Here is a 21979-nt window from a genome sequence, read left to right as displayed (position 1 = left end):
TTTTCCCAATTTTGCACAAATTCTTTCCCAAACAAATTGTTGGGGAGACAAGTTAAAAAAATATTAAAAATGGTTTAATTTAATATAAAAGTAACTGAAAATGATCAGATTTTTGAATATATTTTAATAAAATTATTATTATAATAAAATTATTGCAATAAATTTAATATTTTCAAAGTTTTATTTTTTTATTTTATCCACAAGAGTTGATTAGTTTTCCGAATATATTTTAAAAAATTTATTTTAATAAATTTAATATAACTAAATTTTTATTTAATATATTTTATTAAAATTATTGTTTTAATAAATGTATAACAAATTTAAAATATTTAAATTTTTATTTATTTATTTTATTCACATGGGTTTTTTCCACTTATTAAAGTGTTAACTATTGTTTTTAAAACAATAGAAAAATGAAAGGAAACCAAATTCTGAAATGAATTCCTAGAATAAGTTAAAATAAACTTTTGCAATTATGTGCAGATAAAACATTGCTTCTTTTTTATTGTAACATCTGCACAATCACAAACTATTATTAGTTCATTAATTGAAGCATGAAGGACATTTTTATCCTAATTAAAAAAATTAAATCATAATTTACGCAAATTTTGTATAAAAGCAGTGAATGTTTGAAAATAAAGACATTGAAGAATTGATATCATAACGTAAGGTTGTTTTTTAATTAGTTAAAAAAGAGTTAAAAATTTAGAAAAGAGTTAAATTTAACATGTAAGTTTCTGCGGTTGATCCTCTGTTGCAAAATTTCTTGCTCCTGTTCTTGAACCAAATTCACCGCTAAAATTCGAAATGCAATTGAATGCATTTTTGAAAACTTTTTTAAAATTTTTTATTTAAATAATCATTAACAACTGCACAATTCTTGTTTATTTTGCTCATGCACAATTCTTTTTATATATTTATTTTACTCATTAAAATAAAAGTTTTTTATTATTTAATTTTTTATTATTTATTATTTACTTATAAAATAACTTATATTTATTTCCGATAATTTGTGCAGCAAACAAATAATGCGATTTTTACATTTAAATCAACATATGATACGCAATTCTTTTCTTTGTTTTGCTCATTTTCGCACTTTTCGTCATTAAAAAGTAGCATGGTTGCCAAAATTTAACAAAACAAATTTGAAACTGTTGTTGTTCCCAAAACTGCTGTCTCCCAAGCAATTCAGAATAAGGGAGTTGTGTGTTTGGGAACAGCGTGAAAATAGGGAGTTATGTTCCCTTGGAGTATTCAGAATAGGCCTGGTTATATTTAATGTTAAAGGTTTTTTATTTGAACTGAAGGCTGCGCCAAGAATATGTTGTGTTTCAGATGTGAAATAATATAAAAAAAACACTGGTAATTCGTTTTAAATACGACAAAAGTTTATTTCTTTTTTTTGTTCCTTAGCAATATAATTATTATTTTTGTTTGTTATTGGAAAGAACAATTTTTAGTTGCTACTCTAACATTTCACAGTTCTATATATGATTTGCTGTTGTTTAAAATGTCATTATATTGTTCTTATACACTACTGAAATATTTTCAATATGAACTTATGTTATTATTTTTTCACTTTATATAATTCATAATACGAGTATATACTATTTAATCAAAAAAGAACGAGAAGTTAAAAAAACACGCAAAATTTTAATTTTTATAATTTCCCTTATTATCGCCTTCAAAGTACTCTTCTCCTGCGGAAATATATCTTTGCCAATGCTTGATTCAATTTTCCATACAAGTTTGATAGGCCGCCGAAGGTATGGCCTTTAGTTCGCGCAGCGAATTCTCTTTTATGGCTTCTATGGTCTCAAAACGCGTTTCTCGCAATGGCAATTTGAGTCGGGGGAAGAGGAAAATGTCACACGGGACCATATCTGGAGAGTACGGTGCTTGGTTGATGATATTGGTGAAGTTTTTAGGCCAAAAACTGCGACACAACCAACGTTGTGTGATCCGGTGCGTTATCGTGGTGCAAAATTCATGAGTTTTCCTTCCATAAATCTGCCCTCTTTTTGCGAATGGCCTCACGCAAACGACGCATAACGGCAAAATAATACTCCTTATTGACCATTTACCGTCCGAAAGGAATTCATAGTGCACCACACCACGAATATCGAAGAAAACAGTCAGCATAACCTTGATTTTGGACCGACTTTGGTGTTCTCTTTTCGGTTTCGGCTCACCTTCGAAGCACCATTCGGTCGATTGTTGTTTGGTGGGCATGTCAAATTCATAGACCCATGTCTTATCACCAGTTATGATGCATTGGATGAATGTGTGGACACTATCTGCGTTGGAAATCATCTCTGTGGCCACATCAAAACGATGCTTTTTTTGAATGAAATTCGGCTAAAAATCGCCACACGAAAATTTTTCGACTTCTTTGTATAGACGCCAAACAAAAACTAATCGTACGATATGCATTAAATTTTGACAGAATGTGTATAATAGTGTTGCCAGCATGAGAAGAAAAAAATTTGCTGATAGGATAAGCGCAGGAATTCAAAAAAAAGAACGATTAAGTTCTTTTTTGATCGCAGGGTATTATTATTATAATCAGGTTTATGCAAATGTTCTTCCTTTCACATATTTTTTAATAATATCTATTTATATTATGTTATGTCTGCCTGTTGTTATTAGTGTGGTCCTTAGATGCCTAGCATGGCACGGTGGCAGGCCAGGTATGCTCGCCGGTTTCGGGGTGTGGTTCTTGGCATCCAGTCACCACCGCAGATATCAAACAAAAATAAATAAAAATCGTGCCATTAAATAATTGTATATATATATGTCTCCAAATCTATGTAAACCAATAGAGAACATTTTTACCCCTCCCAGTAACCCTACCAATGTTTAATATGTATTATCAGTTTATTAACATTTCACCTTACACATACCTCGTGGTATGTCCCTGTACTACCCATAGAGCCTATAATTTATCCAACCATGATTAGGCTATTTCTATATCTGTCACTTATGTTTAAGAGCAACAAAAAAAAGAATTTAAAATTTTTATAATTTTTACATATTTTTTCAAAAATATTAAACTTTACTGATATGTAAAACAAATTTTCATTTTTAATAAACTTTTCTCACTTGTTATTAGTATATTAATGTAAACAAAAAAAAATTCATAAGATATTTACAAAGGAATTTTAATACACAACCATATATATATATATAATAAAATCAAAATAGATAAATATAATAAAGATAAAAACAAAAAACTTCCTATGCATGAATTTGTTTCTTTTTTTTTTTTCTTTTTATATTTATATTTTCATTACTTTAGTGGTAGAACACTTACCAGCATCGTAGCAGTGACGTCACTCCATGCACTGATGTACCTAGCTACAAAAAAATTAGAGAAAGTAACAAAATTGTAAAACCTTCATTTATTAGAAATTGGCGTTCCACTTGCAACAGCTAAACTGGCAATTAAACAAAAATATCTAAGAATTGCTCAGCCACAATGTGCAAGTGAGCCCAGTTGTCACATTTCTAGGTCGATTTGGTCTAACTTGTATAAAAAGCGTACGGGTCAGCTGCTCCAACTAAAGAGAGATCTGCTCAGTACTACGGTATCAGTGCTGACGGGTCATTGCTTAATAGGGAGGCATGCTATGAGACTGGGTCTTCCTTATAATGACCTTTATCTTGGTTGTGGCTCTGAGGACGAGGAGGAGACTGTGTTCCATCTCATGTGTCAGTGTCCATCTTTAGCCAGAAGAAGATCAAAAATCTTGGGGGCCCCTTTTCTGACCGATCTGACTGAGATGTCATCCTACAATGTGAGGGACCTAGCTAGATTCATAGAACTGTCCAGTTGGTTCTCCTTTACCTAATGGGGGATTGGTTGCCTCTCTGTTGGGCTTTGGTCGTATACTGATCCCCTTGTCTATATACGAACATCGCTTTTTCCTTGTGGTACCACAACGGGCCATTATTTGTGCTCAAGTGGGCTTTCTTGGTAAACAAAGCCGTCACTCCAACTCCATTCAGAATTGTTGCAACTTCGATGAGAGCGGTATCAAGCTCTTTAAATGTGAGACACGCGTTTATCATTGTCCGAACTACATGACCCTTCGCGGACTTCACTGCTTCTACCCAAAGACCTGTTGGGATTTTTTATGGAGAAGCACTGAACGAGACCAATAATGTTATGGTCTTTATAATAATGTCTGAATAGCATGGGAATGGGCGTTTGTTCCCTGTTCCCAAATTTGCTATTCTGAATAATTTGAGAATGGGAGTTTTGTTCCCTGTTCCCAATTTTGCTATTCTGAATCGCATGGGAATGGGAGTTTTTTCCCAATTTTGCACAAATTCTTTCCCAAACAAATTGTTGGGGAGACAAGTTAAAAAAATATTAAAAATGGTTTAATTTAATATAAAAGTAACTGAAAATGATCAGATTTTTGAATATATTTTAATAAAATTATTATTATAATAAAATTATTGCAATAAATTTAATATTTTCAAAGTTTTATTTTTTTATTTTATCCACAAGAGTTGATTAGTTTTCCGAATATATTTTAAAAAATTTATTTTAATATATTTAATATAACTAAATTTTTATTTAATATATTTTATTAAAATTATTGTTTTAATAAATGTATAACAAATTTAAAATATTTAAATTTTTATTTATTTATTTTATTCACATGGGTTTTTTCCACTTATTAAAGTGTTAACTATTGTTTTTAAAACAATAGAAAAATGAAAGGAAACCAAATTCTGAAATGAATTCCTAGAATAAGTTAAAATAAACTTTTGCAATTATGTGCAGATAAAACATTGCTTCTTTTTTATTGTAACATCTGCACAATCACAAACTATTATTAGTTCATTAATTGAAGCATGAAGGACATTTTTATCCTAATTAAAAAAACTAGGGTCGCCAGTGGTCGAAATTCGACCAATAGAAAATACAATTTATTTATTTTAATAGTATTTAAATTTTATTGATGAATTTGATTAAAATATGAACAAAATCTAAAGTTGTAGAAAACAATTTAAAAAATAAATTAAAATTTATAATTTCATCTCGTGCAAAATTATTTGTTGTGTTTCTGGTTTCGGCTTAATTCTTCCTTGTATCATCAATCCAATCAAATCGTTTAATTTAAATTTGTCGTCATATGTGACCACATATGCACCTGCAAAAGAAGAAAATAATTAGTATAAAATATTGATGAATTGTTTGAATGAAATACCGATAAATTTCGAACTGATGCTCCATTTTGAAATCTTTTCAACAAATAAATTATCTTAACATCTGCTCCGTACATTTGTTCTTCAGGTGATATCGGAAAGTTATCAGTATAGGAATCAGCAATTTTGTAGAACAGCACCTTCTTCTGAAGAAATTCGAAATTCTGACGCAATTTATTGCGTTCATCCTTCAATTTTCTTTAATACCTTAAATAATAAAATAATTAAAAAAAAAAAAACAAAAAAAATTCCTTCGATTTTCAATTGATCGCGTTTATTCTTTATTGAAGCCATAATTTCGACAATGCGACTTTGCACAACATCTCGCTCCCGTGTTAATTATCAAACAAATTCCTATACTCTGCCATCACGAAATCAAATCGCGGTATGCAGTGAAGGCAAGAAACAAAGAAATGAAATTGGCAAATGAACGAATGAAAAAAATTAAATATTGAAAAACATTCAAACTGAATGAAATCTAAAATGATAATAATGTATAATAATAATTCTATATTTTATATCACGAAGTTCTCAAAACTTCAGTGTAAACAATATTTTTTGTAAACACCCTTTCATCATTAGCCAAATGACCTTGTCCACCTTCATTACTGACATAAAATTTAAGCCCGTCAAATGATCTAACTCTACTCGCTGCAACGTAAAGTTGACCATGCGAAAAAACAGGTCTCCTCAACAATATTCCAACTCTATCAAATGTCTGTCCTTGGGATTTGTTAATTGTCATAGCAAATGCGCTGATGACTGGAAACTGTGTTCTTTGAAAATTAAATGGCAGTGCAGTCCCTGAATACGTCAAGTGTATGCGTGGAATCAAAACACGTTTTCCGCGAGCAACTCCAGTAAGTACTTCACAATCTATTGTGTTATTATGCATTGCTTTGACTCGCATTCTCGTCCCATTCACTAATGCTTGCTTCGTATTTAAATTTCGAATTAACAAAACTATCGCATTAATCTTGAGCTCCAACTTATGTGGTGGCAAACCACTTACAATCAAAGTATTCAAAAATTCTACTGGATAGTTGCACACCTCACTGTTATCCTCGGAAATAATTCTGTCAAAACTGTAATAAACCCTTTTTTCACCAGCGATGCGATTCAATACATCGTTATTGATAAGTCCACAATCTTCATTAGTTGGAACTAACACAACTGACTTCAACATTCTATCTGATAAAATGGTTTCATTAATATCTCCAAAAATATCATGTACTATGTTAGATTCAACACCTATCAAATTTGCTGGAATTTCTACTAAATCTTCACCATTGCCAATTCTCTTTAGAAATTGAACGAATTCCAACTCTTCGGGGAGTGCTCTCATATTTTAAGTTAACGTTATATGATTGAAAAACGGAAATTCTGCCCAACTCGTAATACAATTTTCAATCATTACTGCTCGTGATGCATGAGGAACAACGGGCAATATTTGTCTAAAATCTCCACATAATAATACAGTTTTTCCAGCAAAAATCATTTGTTTTTTTTGTGAATCGTCGCATAAGTCTTTCAACAACGTATCAATACATTTTATCACTTGTAACGGACACATCGAAATTTCATCAATTATAAATAATGCCGCCGAATTAATAAATCTGGCATAACTACTATTTTTTTTTATATTCGGAACTGTATTTTCCATCAGATTTATAGGCAGTTTAAAAACATTATGGAGTATCTTTCCACCAATCAATAAAGTGGAAGCAATTCCACTAAATGCACACGAAATACAGCGAAAATTAAGGGAATTTAATTTACGAATTATAGCCGTTTGTGTGAATGTTTTCCCACAACCTGCATGGGCTGTCAAACAAAACACATTTGATCCTATATCGTGATACTGAACTTCACGAATAACTTTATCAATAGTATCACGCTGTTCATTATTTGCGCAATCATAAAGCTCATTAAATAAACATTCTTCTACAAAAGGATCAAAAATATCGAGATCAGTAAATTCTGGTATTATTGTAGGTGTAGGCAAACCAAGTGACGTACATGTAACATTATGTGTTAACAAAATTTCCTCGATTTCCAATAATACTCTATTAAAAGAAACATCTACACTACAACCATCTCTAACGAAATCTTCGCTTAAATTATCTCTAAATTCCACCCAAAGTGCTACTGCATTTGCTGGAATATTTAAGGCACAAATAATCGCAAACAAATTACGCATTTGTTTTGCTGAATTAAATGTCTTAGCTTCATTCAGACAAACTCTCCACTCATTATCATTGGACGCAATTCCCCTAGCATGACATGCTTCGATAAATGTGCTATAAACAATTCCATTGAACGTACGCACATCTTCATATGATTTTGGCCCTTTTACATGCAACAAAAGTAATCTTAAATGGAATAGCTCGATTTCTTTGGGAGACACCATATACATCCGAGTAATAATTTTATCTCCTCCTCGTTGTCTTTTTTGCCAAGATTTTCTACTATCAATCCAAACATAATGCAATGAAATTTCTATATACGTATATTGATTAGCAGATGAATCACTTTGATTCAATTGAAAGAAAGCTAATAGCTTCGTAAGCTTAGGATTTTCTACTGCTTGTCTTTCTTGGCCTTCGCGAAATATAATATTTTGTCTTTGTGGCAAATGAATGTCAAGACGAATTATAATATGAGACTGAAAATGCATAGGAAATTCATATATTCGCCACATAGCCTCAGTTGATCCCTCATATCGACCATTCAAAAAATTTCTAACTTCATCTACTTCAACTTGTACTTGTTGGTCATTTTCGTTTGTGCTTTCACTTTGAATTAAAACAGTTGCACTATCAAAACCCTTATATACATATTTATATATGTATTTAATACTTTTGACTGAAGTGCACACCTCGACATTAATGTGACAATTATATTTTGCAAGCAAATATGGGTTGTATGGAACGACATAACGATTATCTAAAGACTTTCCTCTAACATCAACGGAAACATTATTATCGCGCCGTCTATACAACGGATAACCATTAACTGATTCTTTCGTTAATTGTACAAAATCCTTTGGAAATTGTTTTGAACATTTTCCATCTTGCATACATACAGAGCTTGGATTCAAAACACCGCATGGACCGTGCATCATGTGTTTGACAACAAATTCATGTAATTTTGGCTGCAAATTTTTATCCGGTATCTCTGCACAAACTATTTTATCAATATCAGCCGGCCCGACAATTTTGTCATTTTCACATAAAGTTATCAAAATGTAAGGATGAGGCAAACCTCTTTTTTGAAATTCGATTGTATATATAAGAGCCTCAACTTTGCCAAAAATATATTTATTCCAAATGTCAGAAATGAGTTCTTTTAACTTCGATTTAAATACACGCACAACTATTTCAGGCCTGAAATGAGATGATTCATTAGGATCAATATTATATACAATTTCCGCCCAATTCGGATTGCAAGTCATTGTAACAAAAAGCGATGGCTTGCCGAAGTACTGAACAATTGACATTGCATCTAAGTAATTTTGATACATGTTTCTCGGAGACCCAGTGAAGGATGAAGACAAAATCACTTTACGACCTAAGCTACCATCTCCTACTTGATTCGTTTGCAAATAATCACTAATATTGTTATACACATCTGCCCTCAAATTTACTTGATTCTGTCTTATAAAATGTAGTCGACATACTTCTATTCTCACATACATATCAACAATGTATTGCAAAAATAGTTTTTGCGATTTATGCAAAAAGCTAAATTGATCCCTTATTGCAAATCTGAAGCATGCAAATTGTAACATTGTAACTTTATTTCGAATCTGCCTACCATTAGAATTATGTTGCACGTTATGCGATATATTAACGTGCCAACCAAAATCTCCATTTGGGAATAGTAAAGGATATGCCAATGGATCCAAAGCAGAATCTAATACTGATACATTCTTAACCACACCATTTGTTTTTGAAAAAGATATCATATTTCTCTCAAATGGTGGTTCACCATCTACAGTCGTAAATATAACAGCAACATCAGTTCGAGTTGCATCATTATATCTTCGTATATCTGTATCACGATTCACGGTAATTGCCATACAAATCTCTTTTTGTGCATTGCATACTCCATCACAATGTTCTTTCATTGAACGAAATGAACGAATAAATGGATTAATTCTATCCAATTCAACAGAAATTTGTTTCATTAAAACAGCATCGCAAGTTTTATTTGATTGCTCTCGCATTCTATATTGAACAGCGGTATCGACATCGTAAAAATACAACTGGGCATAATTTGGCGTACGACCATGCGCTGTGATCATGGGTCCTGCTCTGTGATAAAATATGTCGTGAATTTTGAAATGATAAATTCCTCTTAAAACTGTGTCCGAAATATAAGCTTCCGAACTGACCATAGCATAGGCCGAATTGTAGCTTCGAATATTGTCAAAATAATTTTTGGACTTTTTCTTTATATTTTTATCATTTGATGTGAGACCGTCATACAAAGAATTAAAAAAATCATTTTGTGTTAATAGTGGAAGATGAACTTTACCCTTATGACAACACATAGTGAAGGAATTTCTTTCACGCATTGTAGACTCTGAAGCAAAATGCTTAGCTAAACAATGCCTACAAACCAAGTTCATAGAACCAATATGAAAGGGATCAAAATTAGACGGTACTTCAACCAATGCACATTTGAACGAACTTCGCAAAGGAACTGAATTATTATCAACATTATCATTAACTTCAATTAAATTTAAATTTGTATTAATTACATTTTGTGTTCTACGCAACTGCATATTTTCTCTACGTCTTTGTCTCTGTACTCTCCCTGTAAGCGATTTATGGTAAGGCATGATAAAATAGATATACCTATGTGTGCAATATACTTCCAAAAAAAAATTTTAGTAATTAAATGAATGACTGATTAGCAATAAATACCGAACATACAAATTACGTTTACAATTCCATTCACAAATTGAAAATATAGAAAAAATAAACTCACCAATAATAAAAAAAGCAATGGGATATCGTCACATCACACGATGAAATTATCTCTCGAATTGTTAATGTTGATTCAACCAATTAATTAATCTTAATTATCGCACAATTCACAATTAAAATTTATCACAATTAAAATTTATCACAATTAAAATTTAACTATCCCACAATGCACTTGTAATTAATCTAAAAATTTCAAACACACCAAAATAAAGCGAATGATTTCAAGGATTATATCCACTTCAATGTCTTTTTTTTTCACAAACAATACTTGAAATTTAATGAGTATTAAAAATGTAATATATAGTAACCGAATTCAGTGTAGCAACACACAAAGTCCAAACACAATTAAAAGTGGAAAAAAATCGCACACACAAATCCACCGTAAACAATACACAATTCGCCACAAAAAAAACCTTGAAAAACACATGTATTTTGTTGTTGTGGTCGCTAAATTTACGTCAACGCATTTTTACCTGCGTTTCCGTAAACATACATGCGAAAAAATAACATTGTGTTCTTCTGCACGTCTTTACCTGTTTAACGGTATAAATTTTATCCATATATTTATCCATATATTGTAACTTTATTTCGAATCTGCCTACCATTAGAATTATGTTGCACGTTATGCGATATATTAACGTGCCAACCAAAATCTCCATTTGGGAATAGTAAAGGATATGCCAATGGTTCCAAAGCAGAATCTAATACTGATACATTCTTAACTACACCATTTGTTTTTAAAAAAGATATCATATTTCTCTCAAATGGTGGTTCACCATCTACAGTCGTAAATATTATATCTTCGTATATCTGTATCACGATTCCCGGTAATTGCCATACAAATCTCTTTTTGTGCATTGCATACTCTATCATAATGTTCTTTCATTGTACAAAATGAATATCTCTCGAATTGAAGTGTTGTTAATGTCAATTCAACCAATTAATTAACCTTAACTATCACACAATTCACAATTAAAATTCATCACAATTAAAATTTAACTATCACACAATACACTTGAAATTAATCTAAAAATTTCAAACTCATTAACCTTAACTATCCACATTTCACAATTAAAATATATCACAATTAAAATTTATCAAAATTAAAATTTATCACAATTAAAATTTAACTATCACACAATGCAAATAAAACGATTGATATCAAAGGATATTTCCACTTCAATGCGTTTTTTTTATTCACAAACAATATTTGAAATTTAATGAGCATTAAAAATCTGATTGTAACAGAATCCACGAAGTCCAAACACACAAAGTCCAAACACACAAAGTCCACTTTTTTCTAAAAGTGGAAAAAAATCGCACAAACAAATCCACCGTAAACAATACACAATTGGTCACAAAAAAAAACTTTGAAAAACACATGTATTTTGTTGTTGTAGTCGCTAAATTTACGCCAACGCATTTTTACCTGTGTTTCCGTTAACGTACATGCGAAAAAATAACATTGTGTTCTTCTGCACGTCTTCACCTTTCCAACGGTATAAATTTTATCCATATATGTCAACGGCAACACAGTTAAAAGGGGGTAACAAACTTTTATGTTAGCGTAATTATATATAGATTTCACAAGTTCAAAATAACTGACAGAATTAAAATATTAATTGTTCTTTATGTGTCATCTGTCATCTTGGCAGAGTTGCCAACACCTCCCCTTTTGAGATTAAATCTCCAATGCGGTGATTCTAGGGTCTATAACGGTCAATAGGATGTCTAGTACGCCTTGGTCGTGTATACGGAACAACTGCCTCATTGTGCTTCTCAGTTTGAGGGATTGCAATCTCGGTTACTTCGTTGAAAGATTGATCTGGAGTCGAAACCATGTTGTTGTTAGTTATTTCGACCACATCTTTAGGTGTTGTTTCGTAGAGGCCAAATGCATCAACTAAACACTTTTCGTTGGCGATATCTTCGGAAGTACATATTTCTAAAGATAACTCATTTCCTTGATCTTTTCGGTCACGAATTTGATTGGCATGTGCACGAATAAGTTTGCCATTTTGTAAGCGAACATTATAAATGACGTTACCTATGCGTTCGATTATTTTACCTTTTGTCCATTCAAAGTGTTTGTTTTTGAATATGTTGACATAAACGAGCTCTTGTTTTTCGTAAAACTTTGGCTTTGCACCATGCCTTTTGTCAAATTGCGCTTTCATTTTGAGTTGTGTATCGCACTTGTTTTTAAACTTGACATTTGGGTCTGACACCAGCGTTGGTTTAATCAAGTCAAGTTTAATACGGATTTTTCTTTTTAGTAAAACTTCAGCTGGCGATTTACTGTCCTCATTTTGCTTATTCGGAGTTGATCGGTAAACTTGTAGAAATGTTTGAAGATTTTCAGCAGTTACCCCCTTCCCATTTAACTTTTTTAGTGCTCGCTTTAAAGTATCCACAAACCTTTCGGCTTGTCCATTTGACATGGGATAGTACGGACTGCTTCGTATATGACTAATACCGTTTTCCGCTAAAAACTGTTGAAATTGGTGACTCACAAATTGAGTACCATTGTCTGAAACTATTGTCTTCGGTAACCCAAATCTAGCGAAAATTTCTTTCAAGCTGGAAATTGTTTGAGTTGCTGTTATAGATTTTGTTTGTATAATTTCTGGCCATTTTGAGAACGCATCGATTACGACCAAATAGTAGTATGAATCTATTGGTCCTGCATAATCAATATGCAGCCGTTCCCAAGAATCAGAAGGTTTTGGCCAAGGATGTAAAGTTGTTTTTGTGGGCATTTTAGCTGCTGCGGCACAATTTGAACAACTTTTCACCATTGCTTCAATATCGTGATCGATATTTGACCAATAAACGTAGTTCCGTGCGATGGCTTTAGTGCGACCTATGCCTTGATGACCTCGGTGAATTTCTTTAAGAATGCGCTTTCGGAAAATTTGAGGTATAATAATGCGTTGTCCGAACATTAAACATCCGTCAACTATACATATGTCGTTTTTTCGGTTAAAGTAAGCTTTTAACTCACTGTTGTTGCAGTTTGATGGCCATCCTTCAGTAACATATTCGAGAATTTTAGCTAAAACCTTGTCCTTAGCTGTTTCGTAAGTAATCATTTTGCTGGTAAGCGGCAGCTTATCAAGTGAGTTATGTAAAATTTGTTTACTTTCAATTTCAAACTCTACTGCAGCGATGACATAGTCTTCTGAAGGATTGATTGTGTTATGTATGAGTCGTGATAAAACGTCTGCATACCCAAAACTGTTAGTTGAAATAAACTTTAATTCGAAGTCGTATGCAATCAGTTTAATTGCCCAACGTTGAAGTCTATTTGCTTGATGCACCTTAATTCCCGTTTTATCACCAAATATAGCTAGAAGAGGCTTATGATCTGTTTGAAGTTTGAATCTTCTCCCAAAAACCATTCTGTGAAATTTCGTAACCGCGAAAATAAGCGCAAGAGCTTCTTTTTCTATTTGGCTATATTGTTTTTCTGTGGGCGTTAGTGATCTGGACGCATGACATATTACTTTCATTGAACCGTCGTCAGCTTCATGAAAAATGCAAGCTCCGAGCCCATAGTTAGATGCATCTGCAGCGACTACTATGTTTTTTAGTGGATCGTAATGCGCTAATAATAACTCTGATGACAAAATTTGCTTGAAACCATCCAAACAGCGTTGATGAAGTTCCGTCCATTGCCACTGCTTGTTGTTTTGAAGTAGTTCGTCTAATGGTCCTCGGTATTTGCGCATGTGATTTATGAATTTTCCATAAAAATTGATAGCACCTAAAAGTGATCTAAGTTCGGATTGATTGGTTGGCGCAGGCATTGTCTTGATTGCTTCAATGTTTTTTGGATCTGGGCGAATGCCGTCTTTACTGACAATATATCCCAAGTAAGCAATTTCAGGAACTGAAAAATTGCATTTTGCGATCTTGAGTTTAAACCCGTATTGATAAATACGTTGTAGAACTTCATGTAAGTTGTTGTCATGCTCTTGTTGGTTTCTACCTGAGACAAAGATATCGTCAATGTAAGCAGCTACGCAATCTAAGCCCGCAAGCATTTTATCCATAATTTGTTGAAAAATTGCCGGAAAAGTTTTGACGCCAAAAACCATACGCTTGTATTTGAATAAACCTAGATGCGTGTTTATTGTGAGAAGTTCTTGCGATTTGCTATCAACTTCGATTTGGAGAAAAGCGTCCGAAAGGTCTATATGACTAAATACTGTTGCATTGCTAATTTTTGCAAAAATATCCTCTGGAAGCGGTAGTGGATATTTGTAAGATTCAAGCGCGTCGTTAAGACCAGTTGAGAAATCAGCGCAAATACGAATGCTACCATTTGGCTTTTTGATAACTACGATTGGTGCGGCCCAGTCAGAGTAATTGATGGGTGCGATAATGTCGAGATCTTGAAGTCGCTTAATTTCTTCTTCAACCAAATGTTGAACTGCGTATGCTACCGGGCGCTTAGGTCGAAAAACAGGTTGACAGTTTGGTTTAATAATTAAATGTGCCTTAGTTTTATTACAAAGACCCATAGCATTATCGAAAAGTTCTGGAAATAATTTTTCCGGAAGAAATTTGCAATTCGACGACTTTATTGAAACATTACTTGCCTCTTTTGTAGTTGAAATTTGGCTGCAAATAGCATTAAGCGTCATATCGCTAAGTTGAAAAGCAGTTATCCAGTCCAATCCGAATACGTTCAAATCGATTATTGTAACAAAGCACGTAAGTGTTCTAATTGTGTCTTTTAACTGCACATCACATGTAAATTTTGCGTACAATGGTAAGTTTCCAGTTGCACTTTTAGCAGATTCTGGTTGTACTTCCATTGTATTTAAAATATTTAATTTGTCGAAATTAAATTTTGAAATGATAGTTATGTCCGATGCAGTATCAAATTGCAATTTGATTCGCACATTGTTGATTTTAACGTGGACATATTTACGCTGTGAAGCTGTGATGCTGTTCGTTGTGTATATACTGTTGGATCGTGGCTGTGAAAATGTTTTTGCTTTACCATTGCTATTATTTTTGTTGTTGCTATTGCATTTTGATTTTGATAAATTTTTCACTTTGCAAGAACCTTTTTTATGGCCTATGTTGTGACAGTCTTCGCATTTATAATTTTTGTATGGGCAGTCACGCACATAATGCATTGCTCCACAAAACCAGCATGGTGTTTTCGGTTTGTGATTGTTCTTAAGCTTATTTGCTTGTACTCGATTCACCTGATTTTCGCGTGATTTATTTTCTACCAGCGCTGTGTCGGATTTTAAATTAATAATACGCTGACACTCGTTTGTAAGTTTTTCCAAGTTGATGGTATCAGCTTCTGTGTCCAGTTTGGTCAATATTCGGGTTCTTATTTCGAAGTCTGCTTCCGATTTCAGCCCCAATACGAACATTAAACATTTGAACTGGTCCAGTGACAGGCTATTCAATTTAAAATTTTCACATTGTTTATTAACCTCAGCTGCGTACGTAGTATAGTCTGCATCTGGTGGTTTGGTTAACTGTAAGCAGCTATAGCGTAAGCTGAATTGTGACTTTTGGAGTCCAAACAGTTGTTTTAATTTCTCCACTGTTGTAGTGAAATTATATTCACGTGGATGCTTAGGCAAAATAAAGTCCATATATTTGTTATGCACAGTTGTACTGAGTTTCCTTAATAGAAGCCTGACCTTCGCTGCGTCATCAAGTTTGTTACCATCTACTAAAAACAAATCTTCATACCTCGTATACCACGTTTCAAATGTTAAGTTATTTTCTGGATCAAAAACAAATTCCGTGAGACTCGATGCTAAAATCTCCATTGTTTGCTCCGGTTTTTCTGTTTTCGGAACTGCTTTCATTTGCAAACACTCCTTGAAAAGTTCACGCATTGCTTCGGTGTCTTTCGCACGTTGGTTTTGCATTTCTTGGAAAAATAACTTGAATTCTTGTGGATTCATTTTTTTTTTGTGTACATATATTTTTCATGTAATGCAAAAAAAAAAAAATATCCTCGTCGCCACTGTTATATCTGTATAATTTAGATATTTATTTATTCAAAAAACTCCAAGTTATTATTATTTCACAAGTTCAAAATAACTGACAGAATTAAAATATTAATTGTTCTTTATGTGTCATCTGTCATCTTGGCAGAGTTGCCAACAACCATCATAGTTGAAATTGGTAATAATATCTTTTCCAAGAATGTTGTGCAAATTTTTTGCAAACCCTCCATTTGAAATTGTTTTTTGAATATTTAAAATCTAAATATAAGAAGAGAAATATGAGTAATTAAGATATATTAAGTATTAAGTATCTTACCAAAAGTGGCTTCATTATAAGATGCAATATTTTTATTGGCCACAAACTTTGAGATGAACTTTTAAAGACAGGTAATCCATCAATTCTAATATCCAACATAATTTCTGTATTTCCACTTAGAATATCTTCCGGAATTTTATTTAATTGGTTTTTTAAACCTATATGAATGTAACTTCCGGGAGAAACACTTCTAACAACTGTTACCTTCTTTTTTTCTTTTAGCAAACCACTTAAACTTACTGGGACATCTAAGTTTTCAGATTTAAGTAACTGAAGTAAACTGGTTGCGCATTGCCTTGTTGGATTATGTTGAAAGTACCACAGCCTTAATTTATCTCTAATATTTATATTTGAAGTTAAATTTGGTTCGGAATGCACTGAATTTTCAGAAATAGCGTCACCTAATATATTATCGTCAGAAAGAGTTAAACTGTTTTGTGCAATTACAAGTGATGTATTCTCTTGTTCTAAACATTCTGTGCTTTCTTTCAATTTTTTTATTAAAGCCAATTTTTCAGCCCTAATTTTTCTTTTCCACGTACTTCTACTACTCATTTTCAAATAAAAGTATATTTACAATTGTTTTGTTACAATTGTTACTTAAAATTTTTCAGTGTTTTGCACTATTATTTAATATTTGTATGGTTCAGTTGTCTTTTCATTTATTTTAATTAGTTTATTTAATTAGTTTATATATTCTTATTACTTTTAATAAGCACTATTTATAAATTATTTCACTCGCGATCAGCATATTTTCGAATTCACGAACGGACTAATTTTGTTAGAATTTCATAACTTGCAATAACTTAACTTAACAAAGAAGAGACAGTAGTCTAGACTACAACGAAATAAAGCAAAGGTTAGCCAAAACGAAAAAAAAACAGATATACTTAAAAACAAAACATGCAAATATGATTTGAACACCGCTTGCGTGTACGCAATGCGCATCAACTCCTTTAGTGACGCCTTTTTAGTAAAGGCCTTTTTGAAGTACTTTAACGAAAGGCCTGTGAATTTCATTACACCTTCTGATGGAGTGCTTTTAAAAGGCCTTTTTTTGACAAGGCCTTGAGTATTCTGCTACTGGGTTAATTTAAATAAATTTTATTATAATATAAAAGATATTGGAATTTTATTAAATATAATTAATTACAAATACATGCATTTTTTAAAATCTTTTGGCGGCCTTTTCTACGCAGCGAGTGTGTAAGGCCTTCCTCAGAATTTGTGTTGCAGTGCTTTATAAAGGCCTTTTCTACGCAGCGAGTGTGTAAGGCCTTCCTCAGAATTTGTGTTGCAGTGCTTTATAAAGGCCTTTTCTACGCAGCGAGTGTGTAAGGCCTTCCTCAGAATTTGTATTGCAGTGCTTTTTAAAGGCCTTTTCTACACAGCGAGTGTGTAAGGCCTCCGATATTGGCTCATCCAGAACAAAAAAGAAATAGTAAAAAATACAAGTGTGTAGGTACTACTTACTGCAGAAAAAGGCCTTTAAAAAGGCCTTTTTACTCCTTATTTCTGCTACTGGGAAAATTATTAACATGATTATAGCATGATTATATCTATATAACTATACCTAAAATTTATTTAAACTTAAATTAACATTATTATAAATTAAATAATATACACATTTTTTAAACTAATAACACTATAAAACTATCTATAACTATACCTAAAATTTATTTAAACTTAAATTAACATTATTAAACTAATAATACTGTAAAACTATTTATAACTATATCTAGTTAATCCCTTTTGTTGTTTTTTTTTGGTGTAAGCCTCTCTATAATATCGGTTTTTTGCAACCTTGAAACCCTTTTTTATATCGTTCCTATAATTTTCTTCACTTAGGACTTCAGTATATGCAGCTTCTGTAATATAATGCAATATTAGACAATGTATATGTTGATTTTAAAATTAAACAAAAATACTAACTGAAAAAAATATTATTGATGCGTGTATACACCTTGAAAGCGTCCTTTCCTTGTATACCATCATAGTTGAAATTGGTAATAATATCTTTTCCAAGAATGTTGTGCAAATTTTTTGCAAACCCTCCATTTGAAATTGTTTTTTGAATATTTAAAATCTAAATATAAGAAGAGAAATATGAGTAATTAAGATATATTAAGTATTAAGTATCTTACCAAAGTGGCTTCATCATAAGATGCAATATTTTTATTGGCCACAAACTTTGAGATGAACTTTTAAAGATAGGTAATCCATCAATTCTAATATCCAACATAATTTCTGTATTTCCACTTAGAATATCTTCCGGAATTTTATTTAATTGGTTTTTTAAACCTATATGAATGTAACTTCCGGGAGAAACACTTCTAACAACTGTTACCTTCTTTTTTTCTTTTAGCAAACCACTTAAACTTACTGGGACATCTAAGTTTTCAGATTTAAGTAACTGAAGTAAACTGGTTGCGCATTGCCTTGTTGGATTATGTTGAAAGTACCACAGCCTTAATTTATCTCTAATATTTATATTTGAATTTAAATTTGGTTCGGAATGCACTGAATTTTCAGAAATAGCGTCACCTAATATATTATCGTCAGAAAGAGTTAAACTGTTTTGTGCAATTACAAGTGATGTATTCTCTTGTTCTAAACATTCTGTGCTTTCTTTCAATTTTTTTATTAAAGCCAATTTTTCAGCCCTAATTTTTCTTTTCCACGTACTTCTACTACTCATTTTCAAATAAAAGTATATTTACAATTGTTTTGTTACAATTGTTACTTAAAATTTTTCACTGTTTTGCACTATTATTTAATATTTGTATGGTTCAGTTGTCTTTTCATTTATTTTAATTAGTTTATTTAATTAGTTTATATATTCTTATTACTTTTAATAAGCATTATTTATAAATTATTTCACTCGCGATCAGCATATTTTCGAATTCACGAACGGACTAATTTTGTTAGAATTTCATAACTTGCAATAACTTAACTTAACAAAGAAGAGACAGTAGTCTAGACTACAACGAAATAAAGCAAAGGTAAGCCAAAACGAAAAAAAAACAGATATACTTAAAAACAAAACATGCAAATATGATTTGAACATCGCTTGCGTGTACGCAATGCGCATCAACTCCTTTAGTGACGCCTTTTTAGTAAAGGCCTTTTTGAAGTACTTTAACGAAAGGCCTGTGAATTTCATTACACCTTCTGATGGAGTGCTTTTAAAAGGCCTTTTTTTGACAAGGCCTTGAGTATTCTGCTACTGGGTTAATTTAAATAAATTTTATTATAATATAAAAGATATTGGAATTTTATTAAATATAATTAATTACAAATACATGCATTTTTTAAAATCTTTTGGCGGCCTTTTCTACGCAGCGAGTGTGTAAGGCCTTCCTCAGAATTTGTGTTGCAGTGCTTTATAAAGGCCTTTTCTACGCAGCGAGTGTGTAAGGCCTTCCTCAGAATTTGTGTTGCAGTGCTTTATAAAGGCCTTTTCTACGCAGCGAGTGTGTAAGGCCTTCCTCAGAATTTGTATTGCAGTGCTTTTTAAAGGCCTTTTCTACACAGCGAGTGTGTAAGGCCTCCGATATTGGCTCATCCAGAACAAAAAAGAAATAGTAAAAAATACAAGTGTGTAGGTACTACTTACTGCAGAAAAAGGCCTTTAAAAAGGCCTTTTTACTCCTTATTTCTGCTACTGGGAAAATTATTAACATGATTATAGCATGATTATATCTATATAACTATACCTAAAATTTATTTAAACTTAAATTAACATTATTATAAATTAAATAATATACACATTTTTTAAACTAATAACACTATAAAACTATCTATAACTATACCTAAAATTTATTTAAACTTAAATTAACATTATTAAACTAATAATACTGTAAAACTATTTATAACTATATCTAGTTAATCCCTTTTGTTGTTTTTTTTTGGTGTAAGCCTCTCTATAATATCGGTTTTTTGCAACCTTGAAACCCTTTTTTATATCGTTCCTATAATTTTCTTCACTTAGGACTTCAGTATATGCAGCTTCTGTAATATAATGCAATATTAGACAATGTATATGTTGATTTTAAAATTAAACAAAAATACTAACTGAAAAAAATATTATTGGTGCGTGTATACACCTTGAAAGCGTCCTTTCCTTGTATACCATCATAGTTGAAATTGGTAATAATATCTTTTCCAAGAATGTTGTGCAAATTTTTTGCAAACCCTCCATTTGAAATTGTTTTTTGAATATTTAAAATCTAAATATAAGAAGAGAAATATGAGTAATTAAGATATATTAAGTATTAAGTATCTTACCAAAGTGGCTTCATCATAAGATGCAATATTTTTATTGGCCACAAACTTTGAGATGAACTTTTAAAGACAGGTAATCCATCAATTCTAATATCCAACATAATTTCTGTATTTCCACTTAGAATATCTTCCGGAATTTTATTTAATTGGTTTTTTAAACCTATATGAATGTAACTTCCGGGAGAAACACTTCTAACAACTGTTACCTTCTTTTTTTCTTTTAGCAAACCACTTAAACTTACTGGGACATCTAAGTTTTCAGATTTAAGTAACTGAAGTAAACTGGTTGCGCATTGCCTTGTTGGATTATGTTGAAAGTACCACAGCCTTAATTTATCTCTAATATTTATATTTGAAGTTAAATTTGGTTCGGAATGCACTGAATTTTCAGAAATAGCGTCACCTAATATATTATCGTCAGAAAGAGTTAAACTGTTTTGTGCAATTACAAGTGATGCATTCTCTTGTTCTAAACATTCTGTGCTTTCTTTCAATTTTTTTATTAAAGCCAATTTTTCAGCACTAATTTTTCTTTTCCACGTACTTCTACTACTCATTTTCAAATAAAAGTATATTTACAATTGTTTTGTTACAATTGTTACTTAAAATTTTTCACTGTTTTGCACTATTATTTAATATTTGTATGATTCAGTTGTCTTTTCATTTATTTTAATTAGTTTATTTAATTAGTTTATATATTCTTATTACTTTTAATAAGCACTATTTATAAATTATTTCACTCGCGATCAGCATATTTTCGAATTCACGAACGGACTAATTTTGTTAGAATTTCATAACTTGCAATAACTTAACTTAACAAAGAAGAGACAGTAGTCTAGACTACAACGAAATAAAGCAAAGGTAAGCCAAAACGAAAAAAAAACAGATATACTTAAAAACAAAACATGCAAATATGATTTGAACACCGCTTGCGTGTACGCAATGCGCATCAACTCCTTTAGTGACGCCTTTTTAGTAAAGGCCTTTTTGAAGTACTTTAACGAAAGGCCTGTGAATTTCATTACACCTTCTGATGGAGTGCTTTTAAAAGGCCTTTTTTTGACAAGGCCTTGAGTATTCTGCTACTGGGTTAATTTAAATAAATTTTATTATAATATAAAAGATATTGGAATTTTATTAAATATAATTAATTACAAATACATGCATTTTTTAAA

At 31.7% G+C, this 21979-nt stretch overlaps 2 protein-coding genes across 2 annotated transcripts; both read right to left on the bottom strand.

Moving 5' to 3' along the window:
• Positions 1-11917: 11917 nt before the first annotated feature.
• LOC119684375 (uncharacterized protein K02A2.6-like) lies at positions 11918-15037 on the bottom strand. Its single transcript, XM_038098410.1, has one exon. It carries the CDS (start codon positions 15035-15037, stop codon positions 11918-11920), a length of 3120 nt encoding a protein of 1039 aa, XP_037954338.1.
• Positions 15038-15233: 196 nt separating this feature from the next.
• LOC119684367 lies at positions 15234-16159 on the bottom strand. The gene is made up of 2 exons (XM_038098397.1): positions 15437-16159; positions 15234-15248 (listed from the first exon to the last, which is right to left on the bottom strand). The coding sequence occupies exons 1-2, from the start codon at positions 16157-16159 to the stop codon at positions 15234-15236; spliced, it is 738 nt and encodes a 245-aa protein (XP_037954325.1).
• Positions 16160-21979: the final 5820 nt, after the last annotated feature.

Source organism: Teleopsis dalmanni, chromosome 1 (genome assembly GCF_002237135.1).
Source record: "Teleopsis dalmanni isolate 2A chromosome 1, ASM223713v2, whole genome shotgun sequence".
Classification (NCBI taxonomy): domain Eukaryota; kingdom Metazoa; phylum Arthropoda; class Insecta; order Diptera; family Diopsidae; genus Teleopsis; species Teleopsis dalmanni.
Note: the sequence above shows the minus strand (reverse complement) of the source record. Positions and strands in the feature narration are given on the sequence as shown.